Here is a 15857-nt window from a genome sequence, read left to right as displayed (position 1 = left end):
TATACAACTGAGAGTTTCTGGTGGTGGACCCCAACAAGGAACTCATTTACTTAGAGCATATTTTTTCCTCCCTCCTTCCTACCCCGACTTCAAGATGGTATAATCCACTTCCGGGTTTTCTGCTTCACTGCCGGAAATCTCGCGATGGAAGGAGGAGGAGGAGGTGAGGTTGGCCGGGCATGGCGGGCTCTTTGGGTGCTGGCCTAGATGCAGGCGCGCCGTGGGGCTCATGGTTGGTCGCCGGGGGTCTCCTCCACCCAGCACCGCGGGAGTGGGAGCAGCTGTTGTTGGGTGCACAGTTTTCAATCAGGCCCTCCGTGTCCCTCCTTCCTTCGGGGCCTGCCCGGGAGCCGGGTCTCGGGTCCGGGGCTGCGGGTGCCTTTGCTGGTATCTAGCTGCCAGGAACTGTCCCCGCGCTTTAGGGCGAATAAGTCGTGCAGTGCTGGGCACGACCTTAATGTGACAGCGGTACTGGGGTCACACTGTCTGGCTGGGAATCGCAGCCCTGCCTTTTGACCGGCTGTGTCTGTGGGGCAATGATTTTAATCCGCTCTCTGCCTCAGTTTCCTTGTCTGCAAAAATGGCAATAACATTGTAGTACCTACCTTACACAGCTGCTACACGGACTCGGGGAGAACAGTGCCTGGACCTTAGCAAGCTCTGTCTGAGTATTTGCCCGTTTTGTGAAAATGGGCCAGTAACTTGCCCTACGTTACACAACTGGCTAGTAAGCAAAATGGCACAGCCTTGCGCTCAGGGTTCCCCTCGGAAGCCCTGCGGCGTGCTGCCTCGGAAAGCGCTCTCCTGGCGGCCCTAACTAAGTGGTACCCGGTCCTCTGCATCCCTTTCACTGCTTTTCTCTTTAGAGCACTGGTCATGACTAAATACACTGAGTGGCCAGATTATTATGACCACCTGGCGTTTGTAGGCAAATTATAATTTCGCGCTGAAGTTGCTAGAGGGCTAGATCATTATAAACGTCTGAATAGCACAAACATACCTAAGTATCGTTGCTGATCAAGTTCATTCTATCATGCTGATGGCGTATCCCAATGGAGATGGCTTCTTCCAACAAGACAATGCGCCATGCCACGGTGCTCGTATTGTGCAGGAGTGGTTTCAAGAACATGAGGGAGACTTCACCTTGCTTAGGTGGCCCCCACAATCACCAGATCTCAATCCAATTGAGCATTTGTGGGACAAAGTTGAAAGAGCCATCAGGCAGCTGGTTCCACAACCATCAAATCTCACGGAACTGGACAGTGCTATTCATCAGGCCTGGCGTCAGATTCCTCGCATCACCTTTCAACATCTCATGGAGTCAATGCCAGGAAGAATCACCGCAGTATTGAAGGCAAAAGATGGCCCAACGTAGTACTGATGGGGTGGTCATAATAATCTGGCCACTCAGTGTATGTTATGGACTATTTGTTACGGGGTTCCAGCCTCCCTCCATCCTAACTGCCAAAGAACACGGACTTACCCCTGTTGTATGAGTCCTAGTCTTTATCAGATACTCAGATGCTGAAATGAATGAATGAGCTAGTTATACATGAGTAACCCTAGCCTGAAAGTCGAGAACTGGCTTTGGCACTGGAGGGTTGGCGGTCATTTAACCTCCCCTAATGCGTGGCTCACTTATTCTCAAGACAGTGATGATCCAAGGGCATTTTAGATTTTGGAGTCAGGTCTCAGTTCCCTCTAACTTGGCCAAGACAACATTTTCTTATTCAAAATGGTGAATTCTGCAATTCCTATTTTCTGTTAAAACATTGAGGGGAAAGGGGTTTTTCCTAGTATCATTAGATGCTGTATAACCGAAGGATACAAATGACATTAAAGCAGTGTAAGAAAGGCTTCTTAAGGACCAAAAAAATATGTTAGAGGGACATGAAGTATATGCTATAGTTTTTCAACTGGTATGTGAATATAAGTACACAACAGGCCTCAAATACTGTGACATTAAAATATAAACTCCAGTTTAAACACATGTGGCAGGTCACAATTCCAAACAGGCTTGTTCTTTTTTTCTGGCCTTTTCCCTTTTGCTTGAACTTGGGTGAGAACCCTGTCTACCTTTTTTTTTGTGTGCATGTAAGCCACTACCTCTACCTTTAAGTGACCCAGATCTGTCCCTGGAAATTTTTTTCACCCATTATCAGAAATCAGAAACTAGGCAAGTGTGGGGACACCCGAAGTTCATCTCTTTGAGATCTTTACTTTCTTCCTTTTTTAAAAATGTGTTATCTCTTACGCTCATTTGGAGGTTGCCATTTTTAAAAAATATTTTTAAAATTGATTTTAGGTAGGCAGGGAGAGGGAGAGAGAGAGAAACATCAATGATGAGAGAGCAACCGGGCATGTGCCCTGACCGTGGATCGTGACCTCCCCAGGTCAGTGTTCAACCACTGAGCCATGCCGGCTGGGTGAGTTCTTTACTTTCAAGGACTGACTCCCTCCAAGTGCTCAACGAAAACAGCCAGTGGCCACCATAGCTCTTATGTAATGGAATGGCTGAGTGTAGAAGTCTTTGTCATTCATTTATATCATAATAAGCAATCTGTGACTAAACATGTTCCACTGAAAGGACCAGAAATTTGTAGAGACAATCTTGATTTTTGTTTTGAATCCTTTTTTTAAAATTTTTTATATTTTATTGATTTTTTTACAGAGGGGAAGGGAGAGAGATAGAGAGTTAGAAAGATCGATGAGAGAGAAACATCAATCAGCTGCCTCCTGCACATCTCCTACTGGGGATGTGCCCGCAACCCAGGTACATGCCCTTGACCGGAATCGAACCTGGGACCTTTCAGTCTGCAGGCCGACGCTCTATCCACTGAGCCAAACCGGTTTCGGCTGTTTTGAATCTTAAGGGACTGTTTTTCACTGATAAAAGTATATATATCCCTAAGTATTTTTATTGATTTCAGAGAGGAAGGAAGAGGGAGAGAGAGATAGAAACATCAATGATGAGGGAGAATCATTGATTGGCTGCCTCTTTCATGCCTCCCACTGGGGATCGAGCCTGTAACCCAGGCATGTGCCCTTGACCGGAATCGAACCTGGGACCCTTTAGTCCGAAGGCTGATGCTCTATCCATGGAGCCAAACTGGCTAGGGCAGTAAAATATTTTTTATTAAGTCGAGGTAACAGAGTAGCTATATATTGGATTTACATAGCAACTTCAAAAACTCATACAAGTTTTAAGTTAATAGATTTGTAGGTGTAAAAACTTGTGACAGGAAATTCAGTGATTTCATCAAGAGATACACTGCTGCTGGTGTTGTCTTTCTTAAAGACACAGATCGTGTAGTGACTTTGCTAAAAAACTTTCATCCCAGGGCACAAGAGTAAAACACACTTTTAGCCTGCTGTCAAGGTCTCACATTTGCCTTCCCATGCTATCAACCACGGCTCAGCCACTGGTTTCCCACTTTTATGCCTTAGTTCCAAGCCTTCCTTCTCTTGCTAATATCCTTTTTCCATCAGCCTCATGCACCGCTCAAATTCTGTCAACATCTTCCGGTTCCATCATTGGAATCAATCTTTCCTCCACCTTCCCCTATATTCCCACAGCATTTTCTACACCTTATAGCATTTCATACAACCTGCCCGTGTATGTCTCAGCTGGACCCTACCATGCACACAGGATAGATGTGAAGCCTGAAAGACAGGAGCTCTTTATATCTTTTGCTAGTTAAATTGAAGGGTACAAGTCTACACAGGTGAGTTAGAACTTGGGTTGTCTGATTGACTGTCTTCTGGCTTATGCTGACTAGAGAAACTATCCATTAATGGACAAATGGATAAACAAAATGTAGTCTATACATACAAGGGAAGGGGGTAGGGAGTAGGGCGGGAAGAGTTTAACCAAAGATCTTATATGCATACTAGAGGCCTGGTGCATGGATTCGTGCACCGGTGGGGTCCCTCGGCCTGGCCTGCGGGGATTGGGCCAAAACTGGCAGTCCGACTTACCCCAAGGGGTCCCAGATTACGAGGGGATGCAGGCCAGGCCTAGTTTGTCTATAAAAAGGAATAAAGTGCTGATACACGGTAGAACCTAGATGAATCTTAAAAACATGCTAAGTGAAAGAGGCCCGTCACAAAAGACGACATACTATATGATTTCACTCTTATGAAAGTCCAGAATAGGAATTCTAGAGATAGAAAGTAGATTAGTGATTTCTTAGGACTAGGGAGTGAGGGGGGAATAGATGGGTGGTGATTAAAGGTTAAGGGTTTTTTTGAGGTATTGAAAATGTTCTAAAATTGACATGTCTATGAATGCACTGAAAACTTTGAATTGCACACATTAAATTATATAGTATATGAACTACATCTCAAGAAAGTTGTTAGAAATTACTGATTCCCCCTCCCCCCCATGGTATTGAGAATAATAGCAGCTACTGCTTGCTCTCAATCTAGGTACACCCCTGGAAACACTTAAAGAAGAAGGTCAGCCAGGATATGTTCTACCTACAAGTCTTGAAGCCAGTGGTTTGAAGAAGAACAGTTGGGGCTTCTTAATTACTGGGATTGTTGGTGGGACACTGGTGGCTGTGTATGCTGTGGCCACTCCATTTATAACACCGGCCCTCCGAAAAATTTGCTTGCCTTTTGTACCCGCAACTACAAAGCAGATCGAAAATGTTGTGAAAATGTTGCAAAGCAGAAGAGGACCTCTGGTGGACATTGGCAGTGGTGACGGTCGGATTGTGAGTTATGCTAAGACGTTTTAAGGTTTGGCGTCAGAATTGTTAATATTTCTCTTTCACATTTCTTATGAGGTTTATGCAAAACTTGCTAAACCTGACATTTTAGTAAAGTGGTCGTTTCATTTTGTGTTTGTTTGGCTGAACTATCAAACCCTCCAGCATGAATTTGGAATGTAATTTTTCTCAGGTTTAATTTTTTTTTTAAAGGAGAAAGTGCTCTTTAGATATGCCAAGTAAAAAATAACCAATACAGTGGGGCCTTGACTTATGAGTGTCCCGACTAATTTTGCATTGAGTTGATAGAGTAATTTGAGTTAACGAGCTCCTTAACGAGCTCGGTCTCAGAATGAATTAAACTCGTAAGTCAAGGCCCCACTGTAATTGGTAATTATGAAAGTGCCTGTTAAGAAATGGGCCAATAGAGGTGGCATAACTAGAAGAAACATGGAGTTTCACTGTTTTACATTTTGCACTATAAATGTTTGCTTCTACACTTATCTATACTTACACATGTATAATTCTTATGGGGTAACATAGAGTTAAAATAACCCCCACTTTTTGAAAGGGAAAGATCAGCCTTTTAGTGACCTCAATCTCCCCCCTCCACCCCTCCACCCCTCCACCCCTCCACCCCCATGGGAAGCTGTTTAACTTACTCAAGGCCACTGATTGGCAAACAGGTGTCCCAAATCAAGTTCCTTCATGGACAATGATGAGCTGAAAAGTGAGGTAGTAGTAGTCAAGGCTGGTATTCTGGAAACATTTAGTGTGGAGACGAGCAGGCCATGATGCTTTCACTAGCCCCTGACCACATAGCCCTGCAGTTTCATCGTGGTGACCTGGAATAATCAGGAAGAGGTTAGAAAGTGCCTTGTGTTTTTAAGAAATGAGATGTATATGTTAATCAGGAGGACATTTTAAAATCCAGATTTGAATGCTTTGCATGTGCGAATAGTATCTTTTTAGTTTCTCAGAAAATGGTCTGTCTTTAAGTGGTGTCTTGAACAAAGGAGGTGCCTTTTGATTGGTCTTTTATGATTATAGACCATAAATAGGAAATATTCATATCATTTTCCCAGGTAAGTTGCTTTTCTTTTTTATTTATTTTTATAATGTATGTGTTTTTATTGTTGACAGTATTACAGCTGTCTCCCATTTCCCATCCCCCTCTTTACCCCGCTCTGTCCAGCCCCTACCCATTCCCTCAGGTCTTCACCTCCCTATTGTCCGTGTCCACGGGATGTTTTTCTTTTTATCTTGAATAAATACCGGCCTCTTTCTGCAGGTGATAGCAGCAGCAAAGGAAGGATTCACAGCTGTTGGCTATGAATTAAACCCATGGCTGGTTTGGTACTCCAGATACCGTGCATGGCGAGAAGGGGTACAGCACTTGGCCAAATTTTATATTTCAGATTTGTGGAAGGTATGTAAGGCAGAGAGCAGTCCTAGGAAACTCAAACCGAAACTTTCTAATTCATAATTAGTATTGCAAACTGAAAAATGTATAAAAGAAAAAGAAATAAAATACAGGTGTACTTTAGCATAATGAAATATGAACACCTTTTAAATGGATAGATTTGCAAATTGACTACTTTAGAGTATAAGCTTAAGATTTAAGATTTTTAAAATCTCATAAATTGTAACATAGGCATTCACTGATTAATATTGTTCTTGGTAAATGAGAGACTTTCGTGTGTGTGTGTGTGTGTGTGTGTGTGTGTCTATGTTGTGTGTGTGTGTGTGTGTGTGTGTGTCTATGTTGTGTGTGTGTGTAGAGAGAGAGGCAGAGACAGGTGCAAAGAAAAGAAAGAATCTACCAACCGTGCTGTATGGATCATCCCGGTCTTCATAAAGTGCAAGATACTTCAAAGTTTATTTGTACTCTAAAAAAATTGCCCTGTAATTTTGCTTTAGGAATGCTCCATAAAATGCTTTTTCTTGAATAAGAATTTTCCTTTGTAATGGTGTCATCAGTAGCCTATAAAAATTTACTTGAGTTTTTGCTTGCATTTTTTATGCCATATATACATAAATGATCTTTCGGTAGAGTAAATAAGACTTTTATAGGGCAATAAGAATTTTGACTGGCAAAGCACTTTTCCCTCTAGCTTTTCAACTAAAGACCACTTTATTGCAGTTTTTACTTAGTATTTTAGAGAAGAGGATTGGGACTAGAATTTTAAGGATGGTTCAACATAAAAAACCAGTGGTCCGAGATCCCTTGAGTTCTTGCAAAGCTACTTTGGTGTAGAGTAGAGTAGGAAAGTGTGGACCAGGGGCACAGATGGCCCAGGGCCAACCGGCTCAGCCACCAGCTGGTCATTGGTGAGTCATTGGTGTTTCTGACAGACGACAGATGACCCCTGGGGCAGGCCCTTCGTGGAGTTGCTGTGAGGATGAGATGACTTATGGGGAAGCATTTGGAAAGCTGATGGATTGAACTAAAATGCACAAACGTGTGCACATGGTATTTTTTCCATTGTGAAATCTAAAAGGGGCCACTCTGTGAAAACCTATTATTTGGTGAAATGTAAAGTTGCTACTCATCTTGAAACAAAAGTTAAGCTGGGTGTTTGGCTTTTAAAAATTAATCTATGAATCGTTTCCTCTCTTTTAGGTTACCTTTTCGCAGTACTCAAACGTCGTTATTTTTGGGGTGCCTCAGATGGTGAGTATGCCCTCTCCTGTCCCTTGTATGTTTGGTTTTAGGTCATGAAGGCCCTTACAGCTGTAACAGACCACCTCTCTATGGCCTGCTCACCCAAATGCAAGATGACTGCCTCCCAGGTAGTCTGAGGGGACACGGGGTTTCAGTTTATTGGTAAAAGGTTAATCATAAAAGATTCAGTTTTTCTTTAAACTCTTGCTTCAGATAAAATCTCAATTATCCATCTAAGCCCTAAAAATTCCAGTCTGAAAACTGCTTTATGAGTGTGCAGTGTCTAATGTGGCTGGAGATTTTCACCGTCGCTCACTTCCAGCTGAAATCACTCGGGAAAGTTAATGGGATGTTCCCTTTGAATTGATCACCCCTCTGATTTTGCACTGAGACGATTTTCATGGCAGATGAGCGCTGACTAGTTTCAATTGACCTCAGATGACTGATTCGTTCTGTGCTTTGATTATCTACTTTCCAAAGTGAAAGTACCGCAGCATTGCACTGAAAATGGTCCTAAATTTAGCCTTTGGAAAGATGACCAGAATGGGATGCGTTTGTTGTAATTGTTGGTTTACAGACCATGGAAAGAAATCCCGGTTCACTTTTCAAAGTCTGTAATTGTAGCCATAATAGTCTTGGCGAAATTGAATGTTTCCTGAAATACACTATAAAACTGATATGGTTTTCAGTTAAAAGAACGGGAAAAATTTTTTTCTTTTGGTGTTTTTTTTTTTTAATTCACATCTTAGTTATTGTACAAGAAGTTTTAATGCTTAAGAAATTTATCCTCACCACTAGACTCTTTAGTGCAATGCCATTTTCTTTCTTTCTTTTCTTTTTTTTTGCCATTTTCTTTTATTTTTTGAAGTCAATTTAGGAGGGTTTTGTTATATATTCTTGAAAGTAACAGAATTCTATATGTTTGTAATTTTCGGCGAGCCTACATATAGCTGAAACCTGGGTGTCTACAGGTTTGTTATAGAAATGAAAAGAGGTAGAAGGGCATGATCCTTGGCCATTAAAAACAAAGCAAACCAACACTATTCAGGACCATAGGATTGCTATGGAATTTGATATTTACTAGTTATGATGTTTGGGCAGTCCTTCAGAATAATTAGCATTTGGAGGCAAATAACTTTAATTTGAAATCCAAGCTTTCCAAAAATAGAAATTGGTATTTATTCGGCTTCCACACAGTGTGGAGAGGCTGGATGATGGCCTGAGATGTGGACTTATGAAGCCACAGCCGCTGTGTCCCTGTGGGGGGCAGCAGTGGCCTTTGGTAGTCACTGTCACAGCATAACCTGCGGGCTCCGACTCCTTGAGTTTCTCTGACATATTTGAAGTATGGTCAGTTTTTGGAGCTGTTCACCCAGAGGAAATAAGAGTCCTATTATTTTGATGGATGCTTCTGCAATTATTGTCCTTTCTTCTGTACACAGAGGCATTCTTAAGTAAGGAACTTGTAGTGTTGCACTGTTGCCAAGAAAATTGGGAGCAGCTGAAATACAGGCAGCACCCACACTCCTGGAATGGCAGACTCAGCCACCTAGCACGTTCTCATGCAGGTGGATCAGTCACAGGTGCAGAGGGCCCAGGTGGCATCTGTTGGCCTGGAGGCCCAATTTCAGGAGTGGAGGGCCCCGCTTTCCGCCCTTATCAAACTTTGTTTACGTGGAGGATGTGAGCGGGGAGGGAGCACTGGCTGGGGATCCAGGGGCCAGGTCTGCCCTCAGTGAGGTGAGTCCTGTGAGTCCTGAAAAGTCCTTTTATGTATCTGGGCCTTATCATTCACTCTTCTATAAAATGCATTTCCCTTCCCTGAGCACTGGTTAGTATTCTGGTCATGCCTTGGTGGCTCGACACAGCCAGTGTGTCATGAAATGTTTCCCGGGGCAGCTGAAGCACACACATGTCATGAGAGAGCCAGGAGGACCTTAGGGAACTTCAGAAGTAGAAACCCTAGCATTATAAATCCTCACCCTGCTTCTGATAGCGGACTGATTATTCCCAACAGCTCTTGGCAGTCGAAGCTCGAAATTAGCGGTGCCCTAACATTTCAACACTGGTGTGTGTTTGAATTATGAGAGTGAGGAATCCCATTGGACCTGGTAAATCCTGTAGTAGGTTGTAAATTCCCACATTTAAGACTAGCTTATCCACCAAGAGAATCTTTTGAAAATGTGGAACAGATCATGTGTGTCCTTGTTAAAAACCCTTCTGTGGCTTCCTGCTGCTTAAAAGCGGTGAGGATAAGGCCTAAACCCTCCGCATGGCCCTGAGGCCTGGCTTGGAGTGGCCCCTGCTTCCCTCAGCTGCCAGTGCCAAGCCCCTGTTTTCCTCTCGGGCCCTGGGCTTTGCTGTGTGTGGGGCTGTGTCCTTCCTCTGATTTCAGTCCCCCAGCTCAGGGCCTAGTTGGTGAACACCTGTTGACCACTCATGGTCCAGTGGCTTTTCCACTGAGAATGGTCCCTGATCGCCCCATGGCACAAGCTCCAGTGCCCTCTGTTTTTCACTCGTACAGTGCCTGTTCCCCTCTCCTTATGTGAGTCATTGCACATTTCCTGTGTGATGGTGTTGGCAGCATTTGCAGTGGGCACTGTACTACCAGCTCGAGAATGAAGGCTGGCATGTTTTGCTGCTGGACCTCCAGCATGGCAGCACCCAGCAGAGGGTAATCACCCACCGGAAGTATTTGTTAAATGAATGAATAAATATGCTTTAAATACCCATTAAGTACACTTCCTAGAGTGGGCTATTCAATTTCATAACTTCAAAGAATGACTAATTTAATTTTAGTTGTGAATGTTTTGAATTGAATGAAAATATTATCAGCATGTTCTGATAAAGAAAAATCATTCATGACTGAATTATTTATTCTTCATTCATTCATTTGACCAGTATTTATTCAGGGCCCACTTGGAATACTTTAGTGAATAAAGGAGAAACACATCCCTGCCCCAGGTGCTCATATGCTAGTGGGGAGGCAGAGATTGGATTGCTTATATAAAATATATCGAGCAAGAGAGGGGATATGTGCTGTGGGGCAAGCTGAAGCAGGAGAGGGATGGGGCAGAGACAGTGTTCCTGAAAAGGGGACATTGGAGGTGAGGGAGGGAGCTGTGTGTCTGTCCGGAAGAAGGGAATAGCATTTCAAACAGGAACAGCCACTTTAAGGAAGCTGGGGTGTCTGTGCCTGTTGGGTTCCAGGAGCTTCAGGGAGGCGGGTGTGGCAGGGGCTGGGTGAGTGAGGGGAGCTGGGGAGAGGTGAGGTCAGAAAAAGTAGAGCTGGGATGGGAAGGACCCTGGGCACTTGTAAGGCGGTAGCGGTCGTGGGTTTGAGCAGAGGCATGGAGGATTGAAATGGACTGGGGCTGAAAAGGATCACAGGTTGCCCTGGGTGAGAAAGAGCAGTCAAGGTCGGCTCCCAGGTGTTTGGCCTGAGCAACTGGAAGTTGCCGTTAGTGAGCTGGGAAAAGTGCAGGAGGAGTGGCTTGGAAGATCAGGAATTCCGGGTGGCATGTGAAGTGTGAGATGTGTGTGGGAATTTCAGGTTGGTAGTGGTGGATAGAGGAGTCCGGGGATCAGGAGAGAGGGCTGGAGGTCAGGTTTTTAGGCCCCAGCGCCCAGAGGGAGTTGAAGCAGGGGAGTGGCTGAGGTCACTCATGAAGGGGAAGAGCCATCCAAGGCCTGAGCCCTGGCCTCGGACTGATGAGGGGCACTCAGCAAAGGACTGGAGAGGAGGGGCTGGGAGGTTGGAAGTGAGGGTGGGCAGGGCTGTTACCTGGAAGGCAAGTGAAGCCAGTGCCTTAGGGAAGAGGGGTGATGAGGGGCTTCTAGCTGCCTGTGGCCATGCTAATTTGTCTGATATGCCTTTGCGCTGGTTTCAATTTATGTTTAAAGTTTTGAAGATGTAATTAGAATAGAATATGATGAGTTCGTGTCACTTTGAAACCTATAATTGTATGAATAAGTTTGAATTCCATTAGACATACATGACATATCACAGCTTCTCTTTGTGTGTGATATCAAGACCCTGATTTGTTGCATATTTATGTGTAATTTAGTCAGTTAATTTCTTATGATTGAAATAGCTCCCTTTCATTTTTAGGTTTATCTTGACTTAGCATATGACATTTGGAAATAAAAGAGAAAAGAATAATGATAATGTGAATACATTTACAATTATCCTTTTTATGAACGAAATTACCATAAGAAACCCCTGATATTTTGGAAAAAGATTCTTTGCTTATTTAATTTTTCCCTCAAGGAACAAAACTTTTTTTTTTTTAAACTCATCTTTTCCTCGCTGTTAAAAGAATAGAAATATTTCATCCTTAATGGAACTTATTCTTTGTTATCTTGGTATTGATGCTAATGAAGAATTAAATTCTGGCTCACGTAGCCATACTAGTACATCATGTAGAGGAGTTTTTCCAAGCTATTTCTTAAAGGTATAAAACCTTCATAGAAGTACTGTAAATTTTTTTGTCTCTACTTACTTTAGAACTTGATTTCTAAATACCATTTCCCACTCAGAGGAACCAGGAATGTTTGAGAAATGGCTGATCCCAGGGCTGAGGAAGGGAAGATACAAAAGGCCAGGGCTCAGCACATTTTTGTTGAGCCCGAATGTAAGGAAGTGCTCAAGATATTTGATGGGGGCATGTCCACAGGAAAGAGCAGCCAATTTGGGATGATTTGAGCACTAGCATTTATGGGACGGTAGTGGATTATCACCCATTGAGTGAAATAATCTGGTTCATCCTACAGTGATAGCGCGCTAGGTAGAAAGAGAGAAGGGAAAGCTGTTTCTTGCAGTAGAAAGTACAGTTTCATCTAGAAGAAATGATGAGCTTAGCAAATCCATACTTTGCAACCATTATAGCAAACATTGACTCAGGCCAGAATCATCAGTGAATAGTACATCTAGTGGGGGGTCAGCTTGATGAATAATAGGATATGTACGTCCGCTCAAGGTATTTCCCCACAAATTATTCATTATAAAGGAAAAATAGTGACCACACTCTGGAGACACCAGATACCATATCAACTGAATGGTGACCACCACGCTCAAAGCAGGAGGACCTCCTGGGCATCTCATCTGACTGTGGGGCCCTGAGATGCTCACAGCCCCACTTATGGGTCATTGCCAAGGACTCCCAGGCGGAGTCATCACAAGCAAACATCAGAGGAACTTGGAGGCCCTGGGAAAATAACTGGCCCATGTTGTAAAGGATGTTATTGTCATGAGACGCAAAGAAACATGGAGGGGCTGTTCAGATTAAAAGAGACAAGGAGCCCTAGCCGGTTTGGCTCAGTGGATAGAGTGTTGGCCTGTGGACTGAAGGGTCCCAGGTTCAATTCTGGTCAAGGGCACATGCCCAGGTCTCAGGCTTGATCCCCAGTAGGGGGCGTGCAGGAGGCAGCCGATCAATTATTCTCTCATCATTGATGTTTCTATCTCTCTTCCTCTCTGAAATCAATAAAAATATATTTAAATAAATAAATAAAAGAGACAAAAAAACATTACAGCTAAATGCAATGTGGAATCCCAAACTGGGGGAAAGTGTCAAGTTGAGACATTTGACAAAATTGGAATGTTACTATTGGAATTATTTTATTGGAATATAATGCTAAATTTCCTGAATGTGGTACCTATGCTGGGGGGTATTTTTTAGAAAATATTTTCTTAGAAAATGTTGAACTATCCTATATAATAAAAACCTAATATGCAAATTATCCCCTCGACCAGGAGTTTGACCGCTCACTATGATGTGCACTGACCATCAGGGTGTGGTGCGTAACATGGCGGGCGTCAGCAACGCGCTGCGACCTCTCGCCGGCTATCTGGGGGCAGGGGTGATGGGGACAAAGGTACGGTGAGAATGTGGGGTGTCTGATGAGCTCGCTCTCACTCCCCCTGCTACCCTCCCCTGGGATGCTAGGGCTTGTGCCGGGAAGCCCCTGTGCTCAGGTGCCGGGCACCCTGCACCCGTGTGGTGTCTTCTGGTGAGCTGGGCCGCAGCTGCCGGGACCGCAGGGGCCGGTTGGGTTCCCCGTGGGTTCATGCAGGAGCTGGTCAGTGGGGCCGACTGGGAGAGAGTGCACTGCCCGCCCGGCTTCGTGCGGCACCACTGGGCAGCCCAGAGGCCCACGCTGCGCCCCAGTCTGGGGCGTCCGGCCGTGCTCACCGCATCTCTGCGTGAGAACTTGGGCGCTGTGACTCAGGCGGAGGCGGGGCGTGTGGGGCCCCGGGGACCCAGGTGCTGCCTAGGGCCCGCCTAGGGCCCAGAAGTCAGCTGGAACCTGCCCTTCCAAGCCAGATGCTCATGCTTCGATGGCTGGCCAGGCATAGGGACCGCATCTGTGCACTAATTTTATGCATTGGGCCTCTAGTCAAGGAATAAAGGAGCATGCTGTATGCAACCTATTCTCCAATTAGAAAACATGTTTATGGAGAGGGGAAGAGGGCAAATCTGATAAAGCAAATGTGACAAATTTTTCTTGCAACTTCTCTGTAAATTTGAAATTATTTCAAAATAAAAAGGAGAGTGAAAAAATATTCTCAGGAGGTGAAGGTGGTAATCTGTTTTTAGGACCTGAAGATAAACTTTAAGTGATTGCTAATTTGCTGATATAATTACAATGTTATTATTTTTAGCAAACAATAAAATGCTTTCTCCACAGGTAGATTGGCAATACCGTAAGATGAAAAGAGAATTTTACAGTTTATTTGTTATGTTGACTATCAAAAAATCAATTATCAGTATATTTTTAAAACTATAAGATATTATATTTCAAGTTGGTAGAATGTGTATTTTTATAGTCTTATCATTCTATATTTCCTTGAATCTAGATGCTATTGATTTTAAGATGCATTTTGCTATTGAGAAAGAAAAAATATTGCCAATTCTAATTCTAAGACAATGTCAATGGTAAGTTGTTAAAAATTGTGGAAAAATATGTTAAATAGTTGAGACAGAGTAGATTGAAATGTTTAGATAAATAATTTAAATTTGCTTCTCATTTTAATGATTGCCACATTGTAATTTTAGTTAGAAAACGAGAAATCTATGATACATATCTGCTAAAAATGACATATTTCATAATTGATACTAGAAGATGTCTTTATAACTGTTGTCAATGCGACTTCTGTTTTTTGATGGATTGTTTGATAATGTACTTCTGCCCTGAAGTGATCTTTATTGCAATTAGAAGTTTTTGCACAGGTATTTTCAGGGACTCAAATACAGAAGGACATTTGAGAATCAATAGTGACTGCCGTTCTCCACAGATGCTGCAGTTGGAGAAGAAACTTGAGCTTGAACTTGAGAGTAATGCTAGAGTCATCGCTTGCCGGTTCCCTTTCCCACACTGGACCCCGGCCCAGGTCACCGGAGAGGGCATAGACACTGTGTGGGTTTATGACATGAGTATGTTTAAAGGGAGTGAGAAGAGGCCCTGAAGATTGATGCATTTCCAGTCGGTCATTCGAATATAAAATTTATTGAGAGTCTTTTTCTGTAGTGTTGGTGGTCTTTGATTTTATAGAGACTTATAGCTGTGTGTTTAGTGAAGAGTATATTTTTGTTTGGCATGGCATGAGAAATTATTGTTACTTCCCTTACTTTTTGGAGAAAACAAACAAGTTAAGAATAGCAGGTAGATTTAAAGTTCCCTTTCATGGTATATTTTAAAAAATGTGCTTATAGCTTTTCATGCACTTAGATGTGTGAAAATACGGATAAGTGATAGATGTTGATGGGTGGGAAAGATGTGGATAGCTCTTCACATGATAAAGAATATGATTTAATGCCACAGATGAGAGAAAACAATTTTAAAGAGGTATGTATTAGTAAATGTTTGCAGTTTCCTATAACTTTACGCATACTCAAGATTTGTCTTTCTTCTTTATACATCATGACAGAATTAATTTTATAAGGGATTTAGAGAGGCATTTATATTTTATAACATTTATTAGGAATACTTTGTTTCTAGGCTAGTAGATGACTGTATTTTATTGACTCTAAAATGTATATGTATGTGTATACATATTTTAATGTTTCTGAAATTGAGAGGTTTTTCCCAACAGATGGTGTTTTATAGCTGTAATGGGCAGCATTGTACCTAGTCAACTACCATTGATAGATCTCAGAGTTGATGAAATAGAGTGTTCAGAAAAGATACATGATGTAGTGGAGTGGTTGGCAATGACTTAATAGTAAGATAAGTGATCATGAGCTTCGGAGGGAGCTGGACCTGGGTTCAGATCCTTGCTGGACCCTCAGTAGGAGGCCTTGGACAGTGGCTTAGACTCTCAGTCTTGGTTTCCTGAGTATCCTTGTCATCTATAATAATAAAAGCGTAATATGCTAATTAGACCGGACATCCTTCTGGGCGTCCTTCCTTCCGGACAAAGCCGCAGCGGGTGGGGGCTGAGGCAGAGGCAGCAGAATTTTGTGCATCGGGCCTCTAGT

At 43.1% G+C, this 15857-nt stretch overlaps 1 protein-coding gene across 3 annotated transcripts; it reads left to right on the top strand.

Annotated features, from left to right (window-relative positions):
• Window positions 1-89: 89 nt before the first annotated feature.
• On the top strand, window positions 90-14898 carry ATPSCKMT (ATP synthase c subunit lysine N-methyltransferase). Of its 3 annotated transcripts, none has more exons than XM_070411424.1 (5): window positions 90-163; window positions 4429-4718; window positions 6004-6141; window positions 7336-7386; window positions 14675-14898. In XM_070411424.1, exons 1-5 carry the CDS (start codon window positions 145-147, stop codon window positions 14843-14845), a joined length of 669 nt encoding a protein of 222 aa, XP_070267525.1. In that variant the 5' UTR covers window positions 90-144; the 3' UTR covers window positions 14846-14898. The 3 variants fall into 3 exon arrangements, with proteins under 3 accessions (XP_070267525.1, XP_070267527.1, XP_070267526.1); XM_070411426.1 differs by having other exon boundaries at window positions 6004-6095; window positions 7334-7386; window positions 14675-14787; XM_070411425.1 differs by lacking the exon at window positions 14675-14898 and adding an exon at window positions 14237-14377.
• Window positions 14899-15857: the final 959 nt, after the last annotated feature.

Source organism: Myotis yumanensis, unplaced genomic scaffold, assembly GCF_028538775.1.
Source record: "Myotis yumanensis isolate MYYU_CA2020_CCGP unplaced genomic scaffold, mMyoYum1.0.hap1 SCAF_4, whole genome shotgun sequence".
NCBI lineage: Eukaryota > Metazoa > Chordata > Mammalia > Chiroptera > Vespertilionidae > Myotis > Myotis yumanensis.
This window is presented reverse-complemented; position numbering and strand designations above follow the sequence as displayed.

Bases quoted from the DNA above. Each gene is read 5' to 3' on its own strand.
- ATPSCKMT (XM_070411424.1), top strand. The intron at 6,142-7,335 runs GTATGTAAGGCA...CCTCTCTTTTAG, and splicing joins ATATTTCAGATTTGTGGAAG to GTTACCTTTTCGCAGTACTC. The intron at 7,387-14,674 runs GTGAGTATGCCC...CGTTCTCCACAG, and splicing joins TTTTTGGGGTGCCTCAGATG to ATGCTGCAGTTGGAGAAGAA.